Source organism: Microcaecilia unicolor, chromosome 11 (genome assembly GCF_901765095.1).
Source record: "Microcaecilia unicolor chromosome 11, aMicUni1.1, whole genome shotgun sequence".
NCBI lineage: Eukaryota > Metazoa > Chordata > Amphibia > Gymnophiona > Siphonopidae > Microcaecilia > Microcaecilia unicolor.
Window position 1 is genome coordinate 96,613,031 of NC_044041.1, and position 21,230 is coordinate 96,634,260.

Sequence of the window (21,230 nt, forward strand, 5' to 3'; positions counted from 1 at the left end):
CTAAAATCTACATTTTAATTGATAATCACAGTTCATTGTGCTTGGGATTCAAATGGCTGCAAGGTGACTCTAAGAGGAATAAATTGTGCATGCCACTTACCTTTGTATTCTTTTTTTATTTACTGTATTGAAAATGACTGTGTTGGTTACACTGTAGTGGTTTCAGTGCTACATAAAGTTCAGTCTCCTTCACTGTGTTCTTAGATCCATTTGAAGATGACCCATTTAAAGAAAGTGACCCATTCCAAGGCTCTGCAACCGAAGACTTTTTTAAGAAGCAAACAAAGGGTGATCCATTTACATCAGATCCATTTACAAAAAACCCTACTCTGTCATTAACGTTGTCCTTAAAGGTAGGTGATTTACTTATACATGCAAGTGCCAATGTTCATGCACATGTTCAGAGTCGTCCTTTCAGATTTGTAATGCATCCATCCATATACAACCTGTTCAGCTTTGATCTGGCACTAATTTCTCCGATGTGTTCAAAGTGGCATAGTTTTGGGTTTCACCCAAAATATGGCATGTCATTGTGGTGTTGTGTAACACACTGGGGTATTGGTTTGGCTTTAACAGAAGAGGAGGAAAGCCTCTTGCTCAGCCATTAACACATCTCCTGTAGAAGAACTGTTTTCCTTATTTCTAGGATAGTTAAAAATTGTGTGCTACTGTACAGGATGAATCTTGTCTTTTTTATTTTTCTCTATTCTCCATGAATTTTCTTTTAGAGACCACATCACCAGTAGCAGTGGACAGGCCACTCCCTGACTTCCTCAATTTAGTAGATTTTGTTTATAATCTACTTTGAGGGCTTAAATTCCACCTAAGCATCACTTGCAGTGCGTAGTTCCCTAGCAGCATGTAGTACCAAAAGAGAGAATTTGTAGTTTAGTGGCCTGCCACCCAGAACAGCTGATCAGGGCTGTTTGCAGTCTATTGGTGGTTTGAGGAAATCTGGCACAGGGTCTGCGAGCCACTGCATGCTTCCAAGCTCTGCAAGGCCCCTCTTCTCCATTTACATGGGTTTCCTGTTAGCAAGAAATTCCAATGTGAGGGATGGAATCTCAGTAGAGTCCATGAGAATGAGCTGATTCACAGGTCTCAGACTTTTTTTTCTGTTACTATTGCTTCTGTCTGGAGGTCTGCTAATTGTCTTGGTACTAGCCAAATGAGATGAGGTAGAGGGAAGACCCAGAAATGGGCTATGAAGGGAGAGTAGGAAGGAGGGAGGGATCTCAGTAGAGGGCCCTTGGAGAGAGGATAGGAATGATTGGATGGGACCACTTTTTTGGGGGGGGGAGGGGGGGGAGGGACAGGATGGGGGTATAAGCACCTCTGTATATTGAAGAGGGGCACCTCTTTTCCTAAACACTTCTCAAATTCTTATTTTTGTTTAGAATTCAGAAAACATCAAGCTGGTTTACAGTAACATAGTAAATGACAGCAGATAAAGACCTGCATGGTCCATCCAGTCTGCCCAAAAGTCATATTCATTATCAAATTGTTTTTGAATCAAAAATCCAATAGTATTATTACAACATTTTACACTCAAAGTTCCACTTCATGATGTCTTCCCCTCCCTCACTGAGATATACAGGACCTGCACTTAGCATATGATGTGAATGTGGTATAAAATGCGCATACTTGAGCCTGATTCAGTGGTTGAGAAGCACAATCTGAAAACATCAGATTTACAGAGACATATACAACTCTGAGCCAAAGTAAAAAAGAGGTTCAGTGAATTCCTGATGCAACCTGTGCTCTAGGAACTTCTGAAATCTTTGCTTGGATTCTTTGAATTTGAACTTACATTATTAGATATGCTCATTTGCTGCTCAGTGTTAGGGCAGAAAGGAGATATTCATAATCTGTCCCTTTTATCTACTAGTTTGAAAAACAAAAATTATATATATATATTTTGTGTGTGTTGTTTTTTGTTATGGCCTAAGCAGTAACTTCTTTGTTTCCATTGATTCTGATATAGTCCGATCCCTTTGAGAGCAACGATCCTTTTTCAAGCTCAAATATTACATCAAAAGGAACAGGTGAGAAGCTGAATTTTTTTTAAAGTCCTTTCTCTTATTTGGACTCTCAGAAAGCTTTGAGGCCTAGAGGTGGGTTAGAAACAGGATAGCAATAGGATACAGAATACTACTACTACTACTAGGTAGCATTTCTATAGCGCTGCCAGGGTTACGCAGCGCTGTACAAGTTTAACATGGGGAAGGACCGTCCCTGCTCAAAAGAGCTTACAATCTAAAGGTTACAAACTATGTAGTCAGTGTAGGTATCATGAGTGGGGAAGGTGGTTATGCGCCAAAAGCAAGGGAGAAGAGATGGGCTTTGAGTAAGGACTTGAAGATGGGCAGGGAGGGCGCATGACGTATGGGCTCGGGGAGGCTGTTCCAGGCATATGGTGATGCGAGGCAGAAGGGGCGGAGTCTGGAGTTAGCGGTGGTGGAGAAGGGTACAGATAGGAGTGATTTGTCCTGGGCGCGGAGGTTGCGGGTGGGAACATACGGGGAGAGGAGGGTAGAGAGGTAATGGGGGGGCTGCAGGTTGAGTGCATTTGAAGGTTAAAAGGAGAAGCTTGAACTGTATACGGTAGCGGATCGGGAGCCAGTGAAGTGACTTGAGGAGAGGGGTGATATGAGAGTATCGGTTCACGCAGTAGATAAGACGTGCGGCAGAGTTTTGGACTGATTGAAAGGGGGGGGGGGGGGGGATAGATGGTTAAGCGGGAGGCCAGTGAGAAGAAGGTTGCAATAGTCAAGACGAGAGGTGACGAGCGAGTGGACGAGGGTTCGGGTGGTCTGTTCAGAGAGGAATGGGCGAATTTTGCTAGTATTATAGAGGAAGAAGCGACAGGTCTTAGCTGTCTGCTGGATATGGGCAGAGAAGGAGAGGGAGGAGTCGAAGATGACTCCGAGATTGCGGGCTGAAGTGACGGGGAGGATGAGGGCGTTGTCAACAGAGACGGAAAGTGGAGGAAGAGGAGAAGAGGGTTTGGGTGGAAAGACAAGGAGCTCAGTCTTTGCCATGTTCAGTTTCAGATGCTGGTTGGACATCCAGGCAGCGATGTCTGAAAGGCAGGCCGAAACTTTGGCCTGGGTTTCGACCGTGATGTCGGGAGTGGAGAGATAAAGCTGGGTGTCATCAGCATAGAGATGGTACTGGAAACCATGAGATGAGATCAGCGAGCCCAGGAAAGAGGTGTAGATTGAGAAAAGAAGCGGTCCAAGGACAGAACCTTGAGGAACCCCAACAGAGAGCGGGATGGGGGTGGAAGAAGAGCCATTAGAATATACTCTCAAGGTGCGATGGGAAAGATACGAAGAGAACCAGGAGAGGACGGAGCCCTGGAACCCGATTGAGGACAGTGTGTCAAGAAGTAAATTATGATTGACGGTGTCAAAGGCGGCAGATAGGTCGAGGAGGATGGAATAGTGACCGTTGGATTTGGCAAAGGTCACTATAAATCCTTGAGACATCAGGGCAAGCATGCTGGAATGTGTTAGTATTAAAAAGCTGCATCCTAGTAAGATCATAGCATGCATTGATCAATAGTCTGTGTGAGCCAGATTTGTACCCTGTAGTCTGGTTTATGTCCTCTTGTCTATCTACTAAAAGGCACATAGATTATATATTGCTCCAGTTTTATAAAAATAACATTAAGCAATGTGCCTTTTTAAAATTAACCCACCAAAATAAAATAGAGAGAAAAAGGCAAGTTCAGTGATATCTAACCATTTTTCAAATAAAGTAGGCAAAAAACAACAGATAGCTCAAGTATAATCAGGAAATCCAATACGTTAGCGTTTAACTTCCAAAAAGGAGACTATGATAAAATGAGAAGAATGGTGAAAAAAAAAGCTTAGAGGAGCATCTGCGAGGGTCAAAAATTTACATCAGGTGTGGATGCTGTTCAAAAATACCATCCTGGAAGCCAAGGCCAAATATATTCAGCGTATTAAAAAAGGAGAAAGGAAGACCAAATGACAGCCGACATGGTTAAATAGTGAGGTGAAGGAAGCTATTAGAGCTAAAAGAAAGTCCCTCAGAAAATGGAAGAAGGAACCGACTGAAAATAATAAGGAATGTCAAGTCGCAAAGAGGGACTTTGAAAAAAAGATTGCGTTGGAGGCAAAAACACATAGTAAACATTTTTTTTAGGTATATTAAAAGCAAGAAGCTGGCAAAAGAATCAGTTGGACTGCTAGATGACCAAGGGGAAAAAGGGGCAATCAGGGAGGACAAAGCCTTAGCGGAGAGATTAAATGATTTCTTTGCTTCGGTCTTCACTGAGGAAGATTTGGGAGAGATACCGGTGCCAGAAATGGTATTCAAAGCTGACGAGTCGGCGAAACTGAATGAAATCTCTTTAAACCTGGAGGATGTAATGGGGCAATTTGACAAATTGAAGAGTAGCAAGTCTCCTGGACCAGATGGCATTCATCCCAGACTACTGATAGAATTGAAAAATGAACTGGCGTAACTATTGTTAGTAATATGTAATTTATCTTTAAAATTGAGCGTGTTACCGGCAGGTTGGAGGGTAGCCCATGTAATGCCGATATTTAAAAAAGGTTCCAGAGGGGATCCAGGAAATTATAGACCGGTGAGCATGATGTCGGTGCCGGGCAAAATGGTAGAGACTATTATAAAGAACAAAATTACAGAGCACATTCAAAAACATGGATTAATGGATTTAGTGCAGGGAAATTTTGCCTCACTAATCTATTACATTTCTTTAAAGGGATGAACAAACGTGGATATAGGTGAGCCAGTTGATAGTGTATCTGGATTTTCAAAAGGCGTTTGACAAAGTACCTCATGAAAGACTCCAGAAGAAATTGGAAAGTCATGGGCTAGGAGGTAGTGTCGTATTGTGGATTAAAACTGATTAAAAGATAGAAAACAGTGATTAGGGTTAAATGGTCAGTATTCTCAATGGAGAAGAGTAGATAGTGGTATTCCTCAGGGGTCTGTGCTGGGACCGCTGCTTTTAACATACTTATAAATGATCTAGAGATGGGAGTAAGTAGTGAGGTAATTAAATTTGCTGATGACACAAAGTTATTAAATCGCAAAAGGGTTGTGAAAAATTACAAGAGGACCTTACGAGACTGGGAGACTGGGCCTCTAAATGGCAGATGACATTTAATGTGAGCAAGTGCAAGGTGATGTATGTGGGAAAGAGGAACACAAACTATAGCTACGTAATTCAAGGTTCCATGTTAGGAGTCACTAACCAAGAAAGGGATCTCGGCGTCGTCGTTAATGATACATTGAAACCCTCTGCTCAGTGTTCTGCAGAATGTTAGGTATTATTAGGAAAGGAATAGAAAACAAAAGTGAGGATGTTATAATGCCTTTGTATCACTCCATGGTGCAACCGCACCTCGAATATTGTGTTCAATTCTGGTCGCTGCATCTCAAAAAAAATATAGTGGAATTAGAAAAGGTACAGAGAAGAGCGACAAAAATGATAAGGGATGGGACAACTTCCCTATGAGGAAAGGCTGAAGCAGCTAGGGCTCTTCAGCTTGGAGAAGAGACGGCTGAGGGGGAGATATGATAGAGGTCTATAAAATAATGAGTGGAGTGGTTTGGGTAGACGTGAATCATTTGTTTACTCTTTCCAAAAGTACTAGGACTAGGGAGCATGCGATGAAGCTGCAAAGTAGTAAATTCAATACGAATCAGAGAAAATGTTTCTTCACTCAACGTGTAATTAAACTCTGGAATTCGTTGCCAGAGAATGTGGTAAAGGCGGTTAGCTTAGCAGGGTTTAAAAAGGGTCTGGATGGTTTCCTAAAGGAAAAGTCCATAGACCATTATTAAATTGATTTGGGGACAATCCACTGCTTATTTCTGGGATAAACAATTGAAAATGTAAATAGACATCGTTAGTCGAAACACGTCTCAGTTGAGGGAGGGGGAGCCTCATAATTTCACACAGAGTTATAGTTAAGTCAACAGCGGGATGACTACCCTTTTTTGTTAATCGTAATCATAGGCAAAAAAAACCCCTCCTCTAAATAAATAAATAAAAATTAATGAAAATATTTATTTGGAGGAGGGTTTTTTTTTTTGCCTATGATTACAAATAACACAAAAGGGTAGTCATTCTGCTGTTGACTTAACTATAACCCTGTGTGAAATTATGAGGCTTCCCCCCCCCCCAATTGAGAAGTGTTTGGACTAACAGTGTCTGTTTACATTTTCAATTGTTTATCTAGCGGTGAATAGACCCTGGTTGTGATTTGTATTTTGCTTAAGGGACTTAAAAATGTTTCTGGGATAAGCAGCATAAAATGTATTGAGCTTTTTTGGGATCTTGCCAGGTATTTGTGACCTAGATTGGCCACTGTTGGAAACAGGATGCTGGACTTGATCGACCTTTGGTCTGTCCCAGTGTGGCAATACTTATGTACTTAAGTAAAACAGAGATTCTCTTGGTTCCTAACACAAGCAGCCTTGCACCTGACAGAATCCGTTTTGGAACTATAAAGCCCTGCTAAATCATAGGTAAGGAACCTTGGCATACTGCTAGACTCATTGCTTACTTCGATTCTGCAAGTTCAAGCAATCTATAAACTCAGCTTTTCATCACCTACAGTAACTACAAAGTCTGTCTGCACACACTCTGAGAAGATGAATCTGATTGCATTTGTACCAGGTGCCCTTCCTGGCTGGTTAAATGATTTTGAATATCAGGGGGCTTGTTAACATTGAGAGTTTTTGGCAAGCAGTAAAGATGACTTATCCTGTAATTTATTTACTAAGCTTTGCTAACTGCTTTTATGGAAAGATTCATCCAAGGCAGTATCCAGCTGTATCCCATGAAGTAGCCATCTATCCCCTAATATTCAATTCATATCCGGCTCTTGTAAGCGGCCACATTGGACCACTTAAATAATTAGTATGTCTTTAGCCGGTTTAAAGTTAACTGGCTATCTTTGAATATCAGCTTAACCGGTTAACTTTAAAACGGCTAAAAATAAACTGGATATTTAATGCCGGTCACCGGAAACGGCCTGACATTGAATATTCGGGCTGTCCTTCAACTATGGGAGTTAGCTGGGCTTTCTTCTGCGACCTGAATATTGACCCCACAGTTTTTAACCACTGTACATGATACTTAAATTAATGACATATTGCCATGCATTCTACTAATTACCCTCTATCAGAAATTCCTTAGTGTCCTTGCCACACCAGTCCAGAACTTGTGGGTTATGCTTATCATCCAGCAGATAGAGGCAGATTAAAACTTGTGGGTTCTGCCCTATAAAGGCACCCTGCAACCTCAGATATTCAATATTTCTCTGTCTCCAGCAGATGTTGATGGGCAGACTGTGCAGCTCCTGAACTAGTCAGTGGTATAAGCTCCTAGGCCAATTGGAGAACTGATAGTTGATCAGGGGGTTGCCTGATTTGAGACTTGAGCTCCTATATATTAAAAAAAAAAATTAATACACTAGTGAGCATAGAGAATAGCTCAGAGGAGTCTGAACTTTCTCCCCCTTCCCATCTCTGCTTTCCTTTTTTTCTCTGTTTAATTTAAAAGAAGAGAAAAGATAGAAGCTTTTATAATTTTTGAGGCCAAGGTCCACGTGATGTGCTGAGAGGAGCGGACGAGTGCTCATTCCTCTCTGGGGCTCCCGCACCCCGATCATCCTTTTTAGAAGCCGCTTCAGAAGTCTTCAGTGAGAATTTCATGCTGAAACCCCAAGGCAGTGGATGGACAGATTTCTGGTGACGCCTGTGAGCAAAATGCCTGCGAGAAACCAAAAGCCTGAGTGTGAAAAATGTGGGCCTGTGAAGATGGCGCCGGCTGAGCACTCCAAGGCCTTGGCCTTCTCAACAACGCAGCTACATTAAATCACAGAAGCAGTAGGTCACACTCTAGAACCGCGCTTGAACAAGCTTTCTGACCAGCTCATTAAAGTAGAATCGATGTTGGTGGACACAAATAAAAGAACCACAGAGCTAGAGGAGAGAGTTTCGGCAGCGGAAGATGCGGGGACAGAGATGACAAAAAGTGGAGCAACTAGAGAAACAAGTTAAAACCTTGGAAGCTCAAATAGACGATTTAGAGAATCGGTCATGGATAAGTAATTTGCGCTTGATTGGCTTATCTGAATCCCTACCGGACCGGAATTTTCCAGAGCTGTTGGAGTGGTGGCTCCGCACAGAATTTGCATTGTCGGATAGTATGGGCCTTCTCTGCCTGGGAAGAGTGCACCGGGTGGGCCGTATGCGTGAAAGAGGGAACAGGCCTCGGGCAGTGGTGGTGAAAGTGCACAACTGTATACACAGGAGATCCTACGAGGCTTTCGGCAAAAACGAGATACTCTCCAATATGATGGAGCTTCAGTACAGATTTATCAAGATTACTCAGTAGCGTTGCAGGAGAAAAGATGCCATTTCTCCCCCTCCTTTGCACGGAACTACGCGAGCTCAAAGCCCGCTTTATGCTTCTTTACCCAGCATTGTTAAAGATATTCCATCAGGGACAGTGGAAGGCATTTGATTCACCTAAGGCAGTACAACTACTACTACTAATAGCATTTATATAGCGCTACCAGACGCACGCAGCGCTGAACATTTGACATAGAGAGACAGTCCCTGCTCAAAAAGCTTACAATCTAGGTAACAATGTTTAAATGATTTTCGGGAGACTGCAACCCTCACTACTTGAGCATCTGGGCAGGATCTGGACTGATAAGTATAGTTACTAAATGTACAGATTACTGTTGGCAGGCTGTTGTTATACCAGATTGGGGTGCGGGGCCCTGTAACATCGGAGTGAATCTCCTATTTTTATCACATGCGTGTGGTGGGAATTGTTTTGGGAATACAGGGGGATGGGAGGGAGGAGGGTGGTGGGACAGGTAAGGGAGATTGGGAGTTACGGGGAGACTGGGGTGCTGCATGGGAGCGGAGGGGACTATGGCTAGATCTTGTAGAATTGGAATGTAGATACATATATGGTGTATGTGTGGGGGATGCGGGGACACCACTGGGTGAGGCTGGGCGCCTGGTGATGTATGTTGAACGGGGACTTTGTAAATTGTCGAGACTTGTGACCCCTAGATGACGGCCACCCAGAAAACGAGACACGTTAGATATATATCTTGGAATGTGGGGGGCATTACTTCCCCGGTAAAGAGAGCTAAAATCCTGGGGGCCTAAAATGCCATAAAGCGGGCATATTGTGTCTACAGGAGACCAGGTTGTCGAGGGCAGAACATTCCAAACTGCAACGCCAGTGGGTGGGGCAGGTTTTCTTCCCCTCCCTCCCCCCCCTGTGGGGTGGCGAGGAGGTGTAGCTATATTACTACATAAATCCCTACAGTGCACAGCTAAACTGTTTCAAGACGACAAGAGCCGATACATCGGGATAATGTTAAATTTACATGGTAGGGAACTGGTGCTGGTTGGGGTGTATGGCCCGATCCCTCGGGAACCATCTTTTTGCAGTCTCCTCCTAAAGGAATGCCTTAAATACACGACCCACCCACTGATAGTTGCGGGGGACATGAACATGGTATTAGACCCAGAGCTAGATCGTTCTAGGGTACCACATGCTCGAATGGGGTGGGGTGAAGGTGAATTACAAGGGTTGTGCAGGGCTTTAGGCCTGCTAGATCCATGGAGGCTTTTACACCCCGAGGAGCGTGATTACATGCACATCTATCGGGCACACCAGTCCCTTTCTCGCCTGGATTCTTTGTGAGTAGCGGCCTGTTTCCCCAGGTAGTGTCAGTGGTGATTGGCCCGGAGGAGATCTCTGACCATGCCCTGATATGGGTGGGTGTGGAAGTGGCCCCAGCTGCGCAACAAAACTCGGAGTGGTGTTTTCCCTCGTATTTGTATCACTCCAGAGACTTCCTAACCTACATACAACGACAATGAGATGAATATGTTCTGCATAATCAAGAGCATATGACTGACCCCATATTGTTTTGGCCTATGGGTAAAGCTGTACTAAGGGGCCATTTCATCGCATATGTTAGTGCCTGCAAAAAACGATTAGTGCATGATATAGTAACGGAGCGGAAACTAAGGGCGGCGAAGCGGTCCTACGTGGCCCGCCCCTCTGTCACTACTTTTGACACTCTATAGGCCACTAGGGTAGCCTTGAACTTTCACATTCATGCACACACCTCACAGTTGCTATTACGAGCAAAGCGGAAATTCTTTAAATTTGGGAATAAAATGAGTGCACTGTTCACTAAGGTGGTCAGGGAGTTGGGGGCCCCCGGCACATACCAGCTATAAAGACCTCTTCGGGCGGGTCATATCCAATTTGAAAGAGATGGCAGAGACTTTTGTAATCCATTTTCAGGAATTGTATGCTAGTCCTGAGATGACGGGGGTGGCACTGTCCGACATCCAAGCATACTTAGAGAGGTCAGGGTTGGCTAGATTTATAGGAGACTTTGTGAACGCTCTCAATGCACCGCTCACTGCTAAGGAAGTGAAAAAGTGATTAAAGGCTTAAAATTAAACTCTGCTCCAGGCCCAGATGGTTTCACAGGAGAGTTTTATAAGATGATGCAGACTTCAAATACTGGGCCCCCTTGTAGACTCTCTTGAAGAGGTGATTGAAACACAGGGATTTCTGAGACATGAAAACACGGCATTAATCAGCCTCCTGCCTAAGCCAGACCGTCCCAGGGATGTGCCCGGGAGCTATTGCCCAATCTCACTTATAAACGTAGTCGTCAAAATGCTATCTAAGATATTGGCTAACAGGTTGGCAGAGAGGCTGCCAGAGTACGCTCACCCGGACCAAGTTGGCTTGTTAAAGGGCATCAGTCTGTATGTAATATTTGCAAGTTATTGATTGCCCTCTCCCTCTGTCAATGGAAAGAGATTCCTCTGGTGGTGACTAGTTTGGATGCTGAGCGAGCATTTGATAGGGTACACTGGCAATTCTTATTTGACACCCTCACTTATTTAGGGGTCTCGGGCTGGTGCTTTAGGGCAGTGTCGGCGCTGTATGCGGACCCAAGAGCAGCTTTGCTAGTTAATGGGCACTGCACTGACTCGTTTCCCATCCTTCGTGGTACGAGACAGGGGTGCCCTCTTTCCCCCCCTATTGTTCCTTCTCATGCTTGAACCGCTTCTCGGAACCCTACGTAACTCCCCCCTATTGTTCCTTCTCATGCTTGAACCGCTTCTCGGAACCCTATGTAACACTGCAGCACTGGAGGGGGTCACAATACAACATAAAGAGATCAAAGTTATGGCCTTTGCAGATGACTTATTTTTAACTCTCACAAACCCCCAAACCTCCATCCCTCATTTAATCCGATTGATCTCTGACTATGGCACTCTTTCGGGGTTCAAATTGAACTTTACTAAGTCTGTGGCCCTTCCTTCTTCCCCCACAATACAAAGCTCGTGACACAAGGACTTCCTGTTTTCCTGGGCGAACGGCTGGATCAAATATCTGGGTGTTATTATTCCAAACAATTTGCCCGCGCTATATGCCTGCAACATTCGTCCCTTGGTGAGCTCCCTTCAGAAGACCCTTAACCTGTGGCGAGCCTACCTGGTCTCATTGCTGGGGCGCATATCACTCTTCAATATTATCTGGGCCCCGAAGTTGTTGTACGTTTTTCAGATGTTAGTCCTGTTCTTGCGGGTTAGGGATGAAAAAGCACTGACAAAATGTTGCAGGGATATCTGTAGCAGGGGAAGAGGGCCCGGCTACCCATATCAATTTTGCAGAAGCCCAAATCACATGGGGGATTAGGCCTGTTAAATTTGAGACACCTAACAGTAGCTTGCACAATGAGACATATTAATGACTGGTACAGGAAATGTAAATGACTTTTCTTTATCTGGACTGCAGCCTAACCTTTTTTGCAGATCCCATTTCTCCTGGCAGATACACACAGTACCGAAGCGCTCCCCAACACAGCTACGTTATAGCCTGTTTATTCGCGCAGCACGAGCAGTCTGGAGATGGCTGTGCAGACGCCACCACTTCTTGGCAGCGGCAACTCCTTTTTTGGCAATCGACAGACCCAGACTTTCCTACAGGAACTGATTCATTGGTGTTTGCTCGTTGGGAGACTCTGGAGATTCAGTACCTGTTCCAGCTGCTTACGGAGGATGGTAAACTGCAACCCTTTGAGGTGCAGAGCACTCGTTATCAACTGCCCCCCACAGACTCTTTTGCCCATTTTCAACTACAGCATTATGTGAACAGTTTGCCTTGGGAAGACTTGTGTGAAGATGTTCAGGAGACACTGAGCGAAGCACTCACACTGAACTCAGAACTTGGTGCCTTTAGCCTTTCATCACAAGTATCTGCAGGAGTCTTCATCAGAGTTGGATTATGCACGGCTGGCTAGGAATTGGAACTTAGACTTGTCAACACAACTGTCCAGCTAGCACATCCAAACCTGCTTGCACCAGATATATAGAACCACCTGCAATGCCCAACTGTAGGAAATACAGTACAAATTTCTTTTGAGGCTCTACATCTCGCCGCGATGAGCACACAAGGCAGGATTTGCGAACTCGGAAGAGTGCCCACGGTGCCTGAATACCCTGGCTTCACTGGACCATATGTTCTGGATGTGTCCCAGAAAACAGGGCTTTTTGGGCAGAAGTGTTGCGTGAGTCTGAGGCACTGTGGGGATGCTCCCTCTACAAGAGCCCCTAGGTTATGTTTGAAGACTATCAATTACCAACACCCACACCCCTGGGCCTCTTAGACGTTTTCCAGAGACTGGTGCTGATGGCAAAAAAGACTGTTTTGCAACAGTGGAGGGAGCCCTCGACCCCTGATTTTTCATTTTTGCAGACACAAATGACTTCTTTGCTGGTTATGGAGGCTCAGAATTTTTCAGAGGCCTCCACGTCCTCAGGCAACGTTTTCGCCATTGTTGGGAGCGGAGCGCTTTGGTTCTATTCTGCAGCCTGCTGCTAGAAATCAGATATTCCATTGAAGGCAGTCAGGCTTCCATGCATCACAAGTGGGGGGAGAGAGGGAAGGGGTGGGTTTAAGGGTGAAAATGTTTGTAGTCATTCTTGGAATCTCTCAGTATGGACAGCGGGTGTCAGAAGGTATCTGTGACCTGTAAATATGTGCAATTGTTCTCCTGCTGTCATGTTACAATAAAAAATTATTTCAAATAATTTTTGAGGACAGAACTGGAGAGTATTATGTTACCTGCAGTAAGCTATTAATGGACTGTTCAGATCTAAGGTTCAGAAGTGAGTCCTTTTGGCTTTTGCTAGCCCCGATGGACCTTGTGAAACCAGATGAATTCGTTTTGGGAAGTTTGAAAGTAATGCCTTCCAGCTGCATTAGGCCACAACACCGGCTTTGATTTCTAGTGTGGCCAGTGCACCTGAAGAGAATCATGGTCATAGTAATTTGGAGGCCCCAGTGGAGCCTGCTGAATGTGACACCCAGAGTGCAGACAGGCAATATGCTTCTGAAAGCAGCACCTTTAACCACAGTGAAACCTTTTGTACTGCGAACCGAAGGGAAGCCCTCTAGCGAGCAGGAAAGTGGTTTTAAACAAGTTAGAGGTTTTTGCTCCAGATGGTCGGGCCTGCAGTTCCCAATCATCATCTGCTGAGGGAACGGCCATTATGGCGTGCGCCTTCCGTGAAGCATTTGTTTCAGCCGTACATTGGATGAGTCTAACCAGCAGGCTTTTCTGTAGGACTTCCAAGTATTTTTTATTTATTTATTTTTGTGTGTGTGTGTGTGTGCTTCAAATCTCTTGGTTAATCCCTTTGAGATCTGGCTGCTTGGGAGAAGCTTGTGAGCAGAAGTTTATTTTTTTCCTGAACTATTTGTCCTTGTCTTATAGCACCTACAGGTGAATCTAAAGGGAAATTCTTTCTTTGCCCTCATTGTAGCTACAGATATTTCAATATACAGGCGAAGATGTTTGAATACACTAGATAACTAGGATTCACCACCTTTGGTATCCTTTCTGTTCAGAGTATGTAACATCTCTTATTCCTAAGGCAGCTTCTCTAACTCTGCTGGTAGAGTGAGAGAGAGAGATTCTCCTATATTAGCCCTTCTCTTTTTCAGGGAAGAACTATCTACTTTATTTTCTGTCATCGAGTATTGCTAAATCCCTAGTCCAGGACTACACTTCAGTATGAGATTCCATTTTGGAAAGTATTAGGAAACCTTTCAGGTTTTTCTTATGGAATTCTCCAGAAACAGATCATAGAGTGTCAGAACTTTCCTAAGGAAAAGGGAAAGATGAGAGAGCCTTAGGCAGATACCTTATTTCCTTATTGCCCATATCAGACTAGTCCAAAACCTGTGGGTGTTGTCTGCCGACCAGCAGATGGAAATGGAGAAATAAAATAGTTGATGTGATTTGCTCCTTAAGGGCACTGTGCAAGTACAGATACTTAATGAGCTTCCTGTGTGGTTTTTCTAGATGTGGTTTGATTTTCAGAGGTGTTTCATGTGTCTGACCCCTTGTCCTGAGTACAGTCTGAATGTAGTGCTCAAGGCCTTGGAGCTTTCCTCATCAGGAGAAGCAGCAGCGGCGGCGGCGGCTGTGGGAGATATGGGTAATGGGCGGGCAAGAAAAAAAAGTGCCATTACTAGCACAAAAGAAGCCCTAGAGTTTGTTGTTATTTTTATTGTTACTATGTAAGTCGCATTGAACCTGCCATGTGTGGGGAAAGCGCAGGGTACAAATGTAATAAATAAAATGTGTTAGATTGCTGGATAATTATTTGGCATTTAGAAAGAGTTAAAACTTGGCTTGTCCAACAATATTAATTTTTTTTTATAAACTTGGATGGGTATTGATTAATCATTAGCCATGTGTTGCTTTTGTAGTTTTGATTTCTGGTTGTTTTACATGTTCGTTTTATATATTTTATGGACCGGTGTACATTGCTTCAAGTAATCAGATTGTTGTGATTAACAGATGCAAATAAATTATATGAAGACAATTTTGACTGTGCCACTTAATTGGAATTCGTAAGAGCTTTAGTTGCTGAATTGAAATTCAAGGTCATGTATTAGCAGTAGACAGCCCGGGGCATGTTGGGCTACATAGCAGCAATAGTTCATGTTGCACATTTTACATAGTTCCTTATGAAACAAACCCTAATGTCTGAGTGACTTCAGGTCATACAGGTTTTAAATGAGACTGCTGTGTTGTCAGGTAGAGTGTCTAGATCATGATAATTTGATTTGAGACTTACTATTTCGTATGCCCCTATATGAAAACATCATAACAGTAGATGCCTCAACCTTGGCCTAGTAGTTTATGTTTAAGAGCTTTTCTTATCCAGGTTTCCTGAAACTCAGGGCAGTACTGAACACTGCAAAGTCTTTAAGAGATCAGATGGCCAAAAAAATTGACCTAGTCCTGAGAGATAATGACACAATTGTTTTACTTGAACAAATAGGAAGGAACTGGATCACTCCTGTGTGGGAATAAGCCAGAGTATGTAACTAAATCATCTCTCAGACTTTCCCATATTCCACAAAAACTCCACTTGACTATTTTCTACATCTTTCTCAGCCTGGCCCAAAGACTGACTCAGTCAGGGTTCACCTTAGTGCAGCGGGCACATATCTGTAACCTCATTATCATTATTTCAACTGATTTCCATTGGATAGCAGATGGGTCTAGCACTGGATGGGCAGGTCAAGGCTCATAATGTCAGAGCCATGGCTGTATCATTTCTCCATCTGGCTTCTATTGAGGAGATTTGCAAGACTGTGGCATAGCCTATATTCACACATTTGCGTCCCATTATTATTACTGATTCCCACCACCACCGTAGGTTTGGCCAGTCTCAGAGTTAGAATCCAACTCTATTCTCCATGGGGTTCTTCTTTATTATTTTGAGTTGTCTTTATTTTCTCACTCTCCAGAAAGCAAGTATATAAATAAAACAGAAAAAGCACCCCCCCCCCTTTGAAAAATATGTTCTTCCCATTGGTAGTTTGGTTCCTCTCCTCTTTTTTGTTGGAAGGCAACACAGAACTAGGAATTCCCACTTATGTGGCCGATCACCCTCCTTGTTAATGGACAAAAACTAAATTGCTTATCTATAAAATGAGCTCGCCACCCTCTTGTGTGGCTGATATCCTGTTGTCTTTAGGGAAAATCTGATACAGGTCAGCAACTGAGTTTTGCCAGTAATGTTAATTTTTGTGAAATAAATGAATTAACTCTTATTGCTAATATTTTGAACTTGTTTCAGATCCTTTTGGAACAACAGACCCTTTTGGTAGCAGCTCCTTCAGTAGCAATGAGGGCTTTGCAGATTTTAGCCAGATGTCAAAGGTAAATACTACAAAATGTGACACTATGTTTTCAGTGACGTGGTCATCTTAGAAGGTGATGAAAGTGGCCCAGAAACTTTGTCATTTGCTGCCACACAGGAGATCCTGGAGTCTGTCCTGGAGCAGCTCTTTGTACTTAGGTGTGGGATGACTGCAGCAGTTTACCACCTTTTTGGGGGAGGAGGCCGAGTTGTAATATCTAGCAATCATGTGCCAAATTGTCTGTTGGACAGCCTGTGGGTTGCATTGAGCATAAATTAAATGAATAGTGCCAACACTGGTAAGAAATAATAGGAAATAAAAAGAAAAAAAAAGAGCTGACTGGTTATAATTACCAGTTTACAAGTCCTTGGGGTCTTAAAAAAATGTGGGTATTTGCCATTGGCCAAATACTGTGACAATTTATAGGACACAATATAACATTTTTGAGAGAATTGGTGAGGTTACTTTCATGTTCAGGGGAATTGTAGTAGTCATATTGGTCCTGGATAAAACTGGAGTCTCTATATGTTGTGGTGCAGGGATTGTAGCTTCCATTAAGTGAGACTGGCACTTAACTATTGAAGCGGTGCCTTCCTATCAGGCTCTGTACCCCATACCTCCACAATCTGGCAGCTCCCTCCCCCTCCCACAGGTCTGTCATCTCTCCAGTCCCTCGCAGTCCTCCAAACTCATGTGGGTTGTCGGTAGGCATGAAAACAGGCTGTCTCAGGTGAATGGGACCTTCTCTCTGTTACGTCCTGCCTTTTCTGATGCAACTTCCTGTAGGTGGGACGTAACAGAGAGAAGGCTGTGGGTAGAGCCAGCCTGTTTTCATATTTGCTGCTGACCCACATGAATTTAGAGGACTATGAGGGGAGGGAGAAATGCCAGAGATCCAGTGGGGAATAAGGGAAGGGAGATATGCTAAACCACCCAGGTGGGGAGGGTGGAAATGCTGGAACTGCAGAGTGAGGAGAAAGAAATTGTATCAGGGGAAATGGGGAAGAGAGGAGAAGAGATACCAAACAAGGTGGAGGGAAGAGAGAGAGAGAGAAATATTGGGGGTGGGGGAGAAGAAGAGGGACAGATGTTAAACCATTGGGGGGGGGGGGGCAGGCAGGGGAGAGAGAGGAGAGAGAGGGAGACTGGCCCTGGGATGGGAGATGTGGGAGAAAAGGGATTCTGGACGGAGATATAATACAGGGCTAAATAAGGATATAGAGGAGAGATGCTGAGTATGGGGGGAGAATAGGGACAGAGAGAGGGAAAATTCTGGAAAGGACAGATAGGGATGGCGAGTGAAGAAATGCCATGTGAACAGGAGATCTTGCAAAAACAGGAGACACAGAGATAATGAGAAGGGACACTGGGATCAAAGCAAATGGAAAAATAAAATGCTCAGCCAACAAATGTAGAAGAAAATGTTGGGTTCCATTTCTCTAGTATTGCTGTATATGCAGAGTCTGACTACTTGAGGTTTCCAGTTGGTTTTTTTGCCTTCGCATCTCTGAAACAAGGGACCACAGACAGTAACATATGTGTTGAGGGTCTGTGTTTTGCATGTGTGGTATTTTTTTAGCATGCAGTTTTTGTGTAGAGATTTGCAGCAGTCTTGTTTATTCTGTTTTCACACTAGGTGATGTATTGGTGTTTTAGGGCACAGTGTGATATTTAAAGTGTTGCATTTTCACAGACAATGTTGTTGCTCTTTGAGTACTGGGAGTTAGTGTTGTGGTGTGCAAAAACACACTCAGAACCTTACCATAAGTTTGTGCATAGTGTTTTGCAATGGAGGGGTTTGTATGTTGGCCTTCCTGAGGTGATGTCCAGGGTGCTGCCTTTTATAAGTAGGGTTTTTTTTATTTGAGTCATGGATGTTAGTGTTGCTTTATTATGACAGATTTTCTAGATAGGTCTGGAATGTGAATTTTGCAGAGTTTGGTTACTAGAGCTCTGAAGGGGTCTTTTCCCTCTCGTCAGTCACCACTACCTTGGGAGAGAGATTGTTATAGGTGCCCATCTTAACTTTTCCAACTTGGGCCCATTCAGGCCTAGCTACACCACTGATATGAAACAGGTTTCTCCCCCTTGTGATTTCCCCTATTGCATAAATGTTGCACTGAATGGTTTCTGACCTTTAAACAAGATGTAACAAAATTATCCAATACCCATATTACCCATATGAAAAAGTAACTGCCCCCTTAGTTAGTCAACCAGTGACCAAATTTAATTAATGATTTGATTCAGCTGAACATCCAGGCATGATTGCACCTACACTGTTGAACCTAAATCTTACTATATATATTGAACCTTATCTTGAGATTAAGTAGTTACCACAAAGTTTCTACAAAAATGCTGTTCATAATCAAAGGAAATTCTAGAAGAGATGAGAAAAAGAGTTGCTGAAATATGAGTCTGGAAAGCCATTTCTAAAGCTCTGGGACTCTACCGAACCACAGTGGAGAGCCATTATGTCCAAATGGAGAAGACTTGGAACTATAGTGAATCTTCTCAGGAGTGGGCAGTTCTCAGTTACTTCAAGGGCACAGTGACAACGCACTTCTCAGTTACTTCAAGGGCACAGTGACAACTCATTCAGCAAGTCAATAAGCCAATAAGTTGCAAGATCCGAAACAACATGTTTTTACCAAAGGGAAATCGTGTCAAACGAATCTCATTGAATTCTTTGACTGGGTGACTGGAGAATTGAATCAAGGACGTGCTATGGACGTAATCTACTTAGATTTCAGCAAAGCTTTTGACACGGTTCCCCACAGGAGGCTCTTGAATAAACTGGACAGGTTAAAGATAGGACCTGAAGTGATGAACTGGATTAAGAACTGGTTGACGGACAGAAACCAGAGGGTGGTGGTGAATGGAATTCGCTCGGAGGAGGGGAAGGTGAGTAGTGGAATGCCTCAGGGATCGGTGCTGGGACCGATTCTGTTCAATATATTTGTGAGTGACATTGCCGAAGGGTTAGAAGGTAAAGTTTGCCTTTTTGCGGACGATACTAAGATTTGTAACAGAGTGGACATCGGGGAGGGAGTGGAAAACATGAAAAAGGATCTGCGGAAACTAGAAGAATGGTCTAAGGTTTGGCAATTAAAATTCAATGCGAAGAAATGCAAAGTGATGCACTTAGGGAGTAGAAATCCACGGGAGAAGTATGTGTTAGGTGGGGAGAGTCTGATAGTTACAGACGGGGAGAGGGATCTTGGGGTGATAGTATCTGAGGATCTGAAGGCGACGAAACAGAGTGACAAGGCGGTGGCCGTAGCCAGAAAGTTGCTAGGCTGTATAGAGAGAGGTGTGACCAGCAGAAGAAAAGAGGTGTTGATGCCCCTGTATATGTCGTTGGTGAGGCCCCACCTGGAGTATTGTGTTCAGTTCTGGAGGCCGTACCTTGCTATGGATGTAAAAAAAAATGGAAGCGGTGCAAAGAAAAGCTACGAGAATGGTATGGGATTTGCGTTACAAGACGAATGAGGAGAGACTTGCGGACCTGAACATGTATACCCTGGAGGAAAGGAGAAACAGGGGTGATATGATACAGATGTTCAAATATTTGAAAGGTATTAATCCGCAAACGAACCTTTTCTGGAGATGGGAGGGCGGTAGAACGAGAGGACATGATATGAGAGTGAAGGGGGGCAGACTCAAGAAAAATGTCAGGAAGTATTTTTTCACGGAGAGAGTGGTAGATACTTGGAATGCCCTCCTGAGGGAGGTGGTGGAGATGAAAACGGTAACGGAATTCAAGCATGCGTGGGATAAACATAAAGGAATCCTGTGCAGAAGGAATGGATCCTCAGAAGCTTAGCCGAGATTGGGAGGCGGGGCTGGTTCTGGGCAAGACTTCTACGGTCTGTGTCCTGTAAATGGGGCTAGTTCTGGGCAAGACTTCTACGGTCTGTGTCCTGAAAATGGCAGATACAAATCAAGGTAAGGTATACACAAGAAGTAGCACATATGAGTTTATCTTGTTGGGCAGACTAGATGGACCATGCAGGTCTTTTTCTGCCGTCATCTACTTTGTTACTATGTAAGTCACAAAACATCCCAGAAGAACATCCAAAGAACTGCTGGCCTCTCTAGCCTCAGCCAAAGCTAGAAAACGACAGGGCAAAAATGGGATTCATGGAAGAGTAGCAAGGTGGAAACCACTGCTATCCAAGAGTACCATCAGTGTTCGTCTCACATTTGCAGAAACACACCTGAATGACCTCGAAACTTTTTTGGAGAATGTTCTAAGGACAGACGAGTCAAAAGTTGAACTCTGTAAGCTGAAACATACTCCAGTTATGTAGCGAGACATCTGAATGACTGCAGGTGGCTACTGAAATAATCAGTGATCTTCATCATAAAATGTATGGGTACAGACTTAGACTTCATTATGTATAGTTTGGAAGAAAGGTGGGAGAAGGGAGACATGATTGAGATATTTAAGTTTAACTCTGTTTTATTGAACCAACGTAAGAGCACAACAGACAGCAAAGGATTTATTCTTACAGAGCAAAGTCAAAGATTTTAACAAGGATGACTATAAATCAGACCCCCCACCCTCATTTCTGAAACCTACTACTACTACTATTTAACATTTCTAGAGCGCTACAAAGTGTACGCAGCGCTGTACAAACACAGAAGAAAGACAGTCCCTGCTCAAAGAGCTTACAATCTAATAGACAAAAAGTAAAGCATTTAAATTTAAAATATTTAAGCAGTCAAGCACAAGAGAACAGTCACAGAAGGACAGAAGATGTTGAAGGGTGGTCAGTGTGATTAGGTGTAACTCTGGTTGGAGTAGTGGGAGAAGGTGATAGGAGATATACTATAGGATGTCATTCTGAGGCCAGGCTAAGTCTAAAGCAGGAGAAGGTATTCTCTGCAGCCTATCTGTGAGATGGAAAATGCTCTCTGAAGCTGCTGCTAT

The 21,230-nt window shown here is 43.6% G+C and overlaps 1 protein-coding gene across 4 annotated transcripts in view; it reads left to right on the top strand.

Annotated features, from left to right (window-relative positions):
• EPS15L1 (epidermal growth factor receptor pathway substrate 15 like 1) overlaps positions 1-21,230 on the top strand; it is a 425,390-nt gene that overhangs the window by 236,589 nt on the left and 167,571 nt on the right. For 3 of the 4 annotated variants that reach the window (XM_030218156.1, XM_030218158.1, XM_030218159.1), the window contains 3 exons: positions 205-353; positions 1,985-2,045; positions 16,234-16,316. In XM_030218156.1, the coding sequence (XP_030074016.1) occupies positions 205-353; positions 1,985-2,045; positions 16,234-16,316 (293 nt within the window). The remainder of the gene's footprint in view (positions 1-204; positions 354-1,984; positions 2,046-16,233; positions 16,317-21,230) is intronic. The other variant, XM_030218157.1, reaches the window with a different exon arrangement.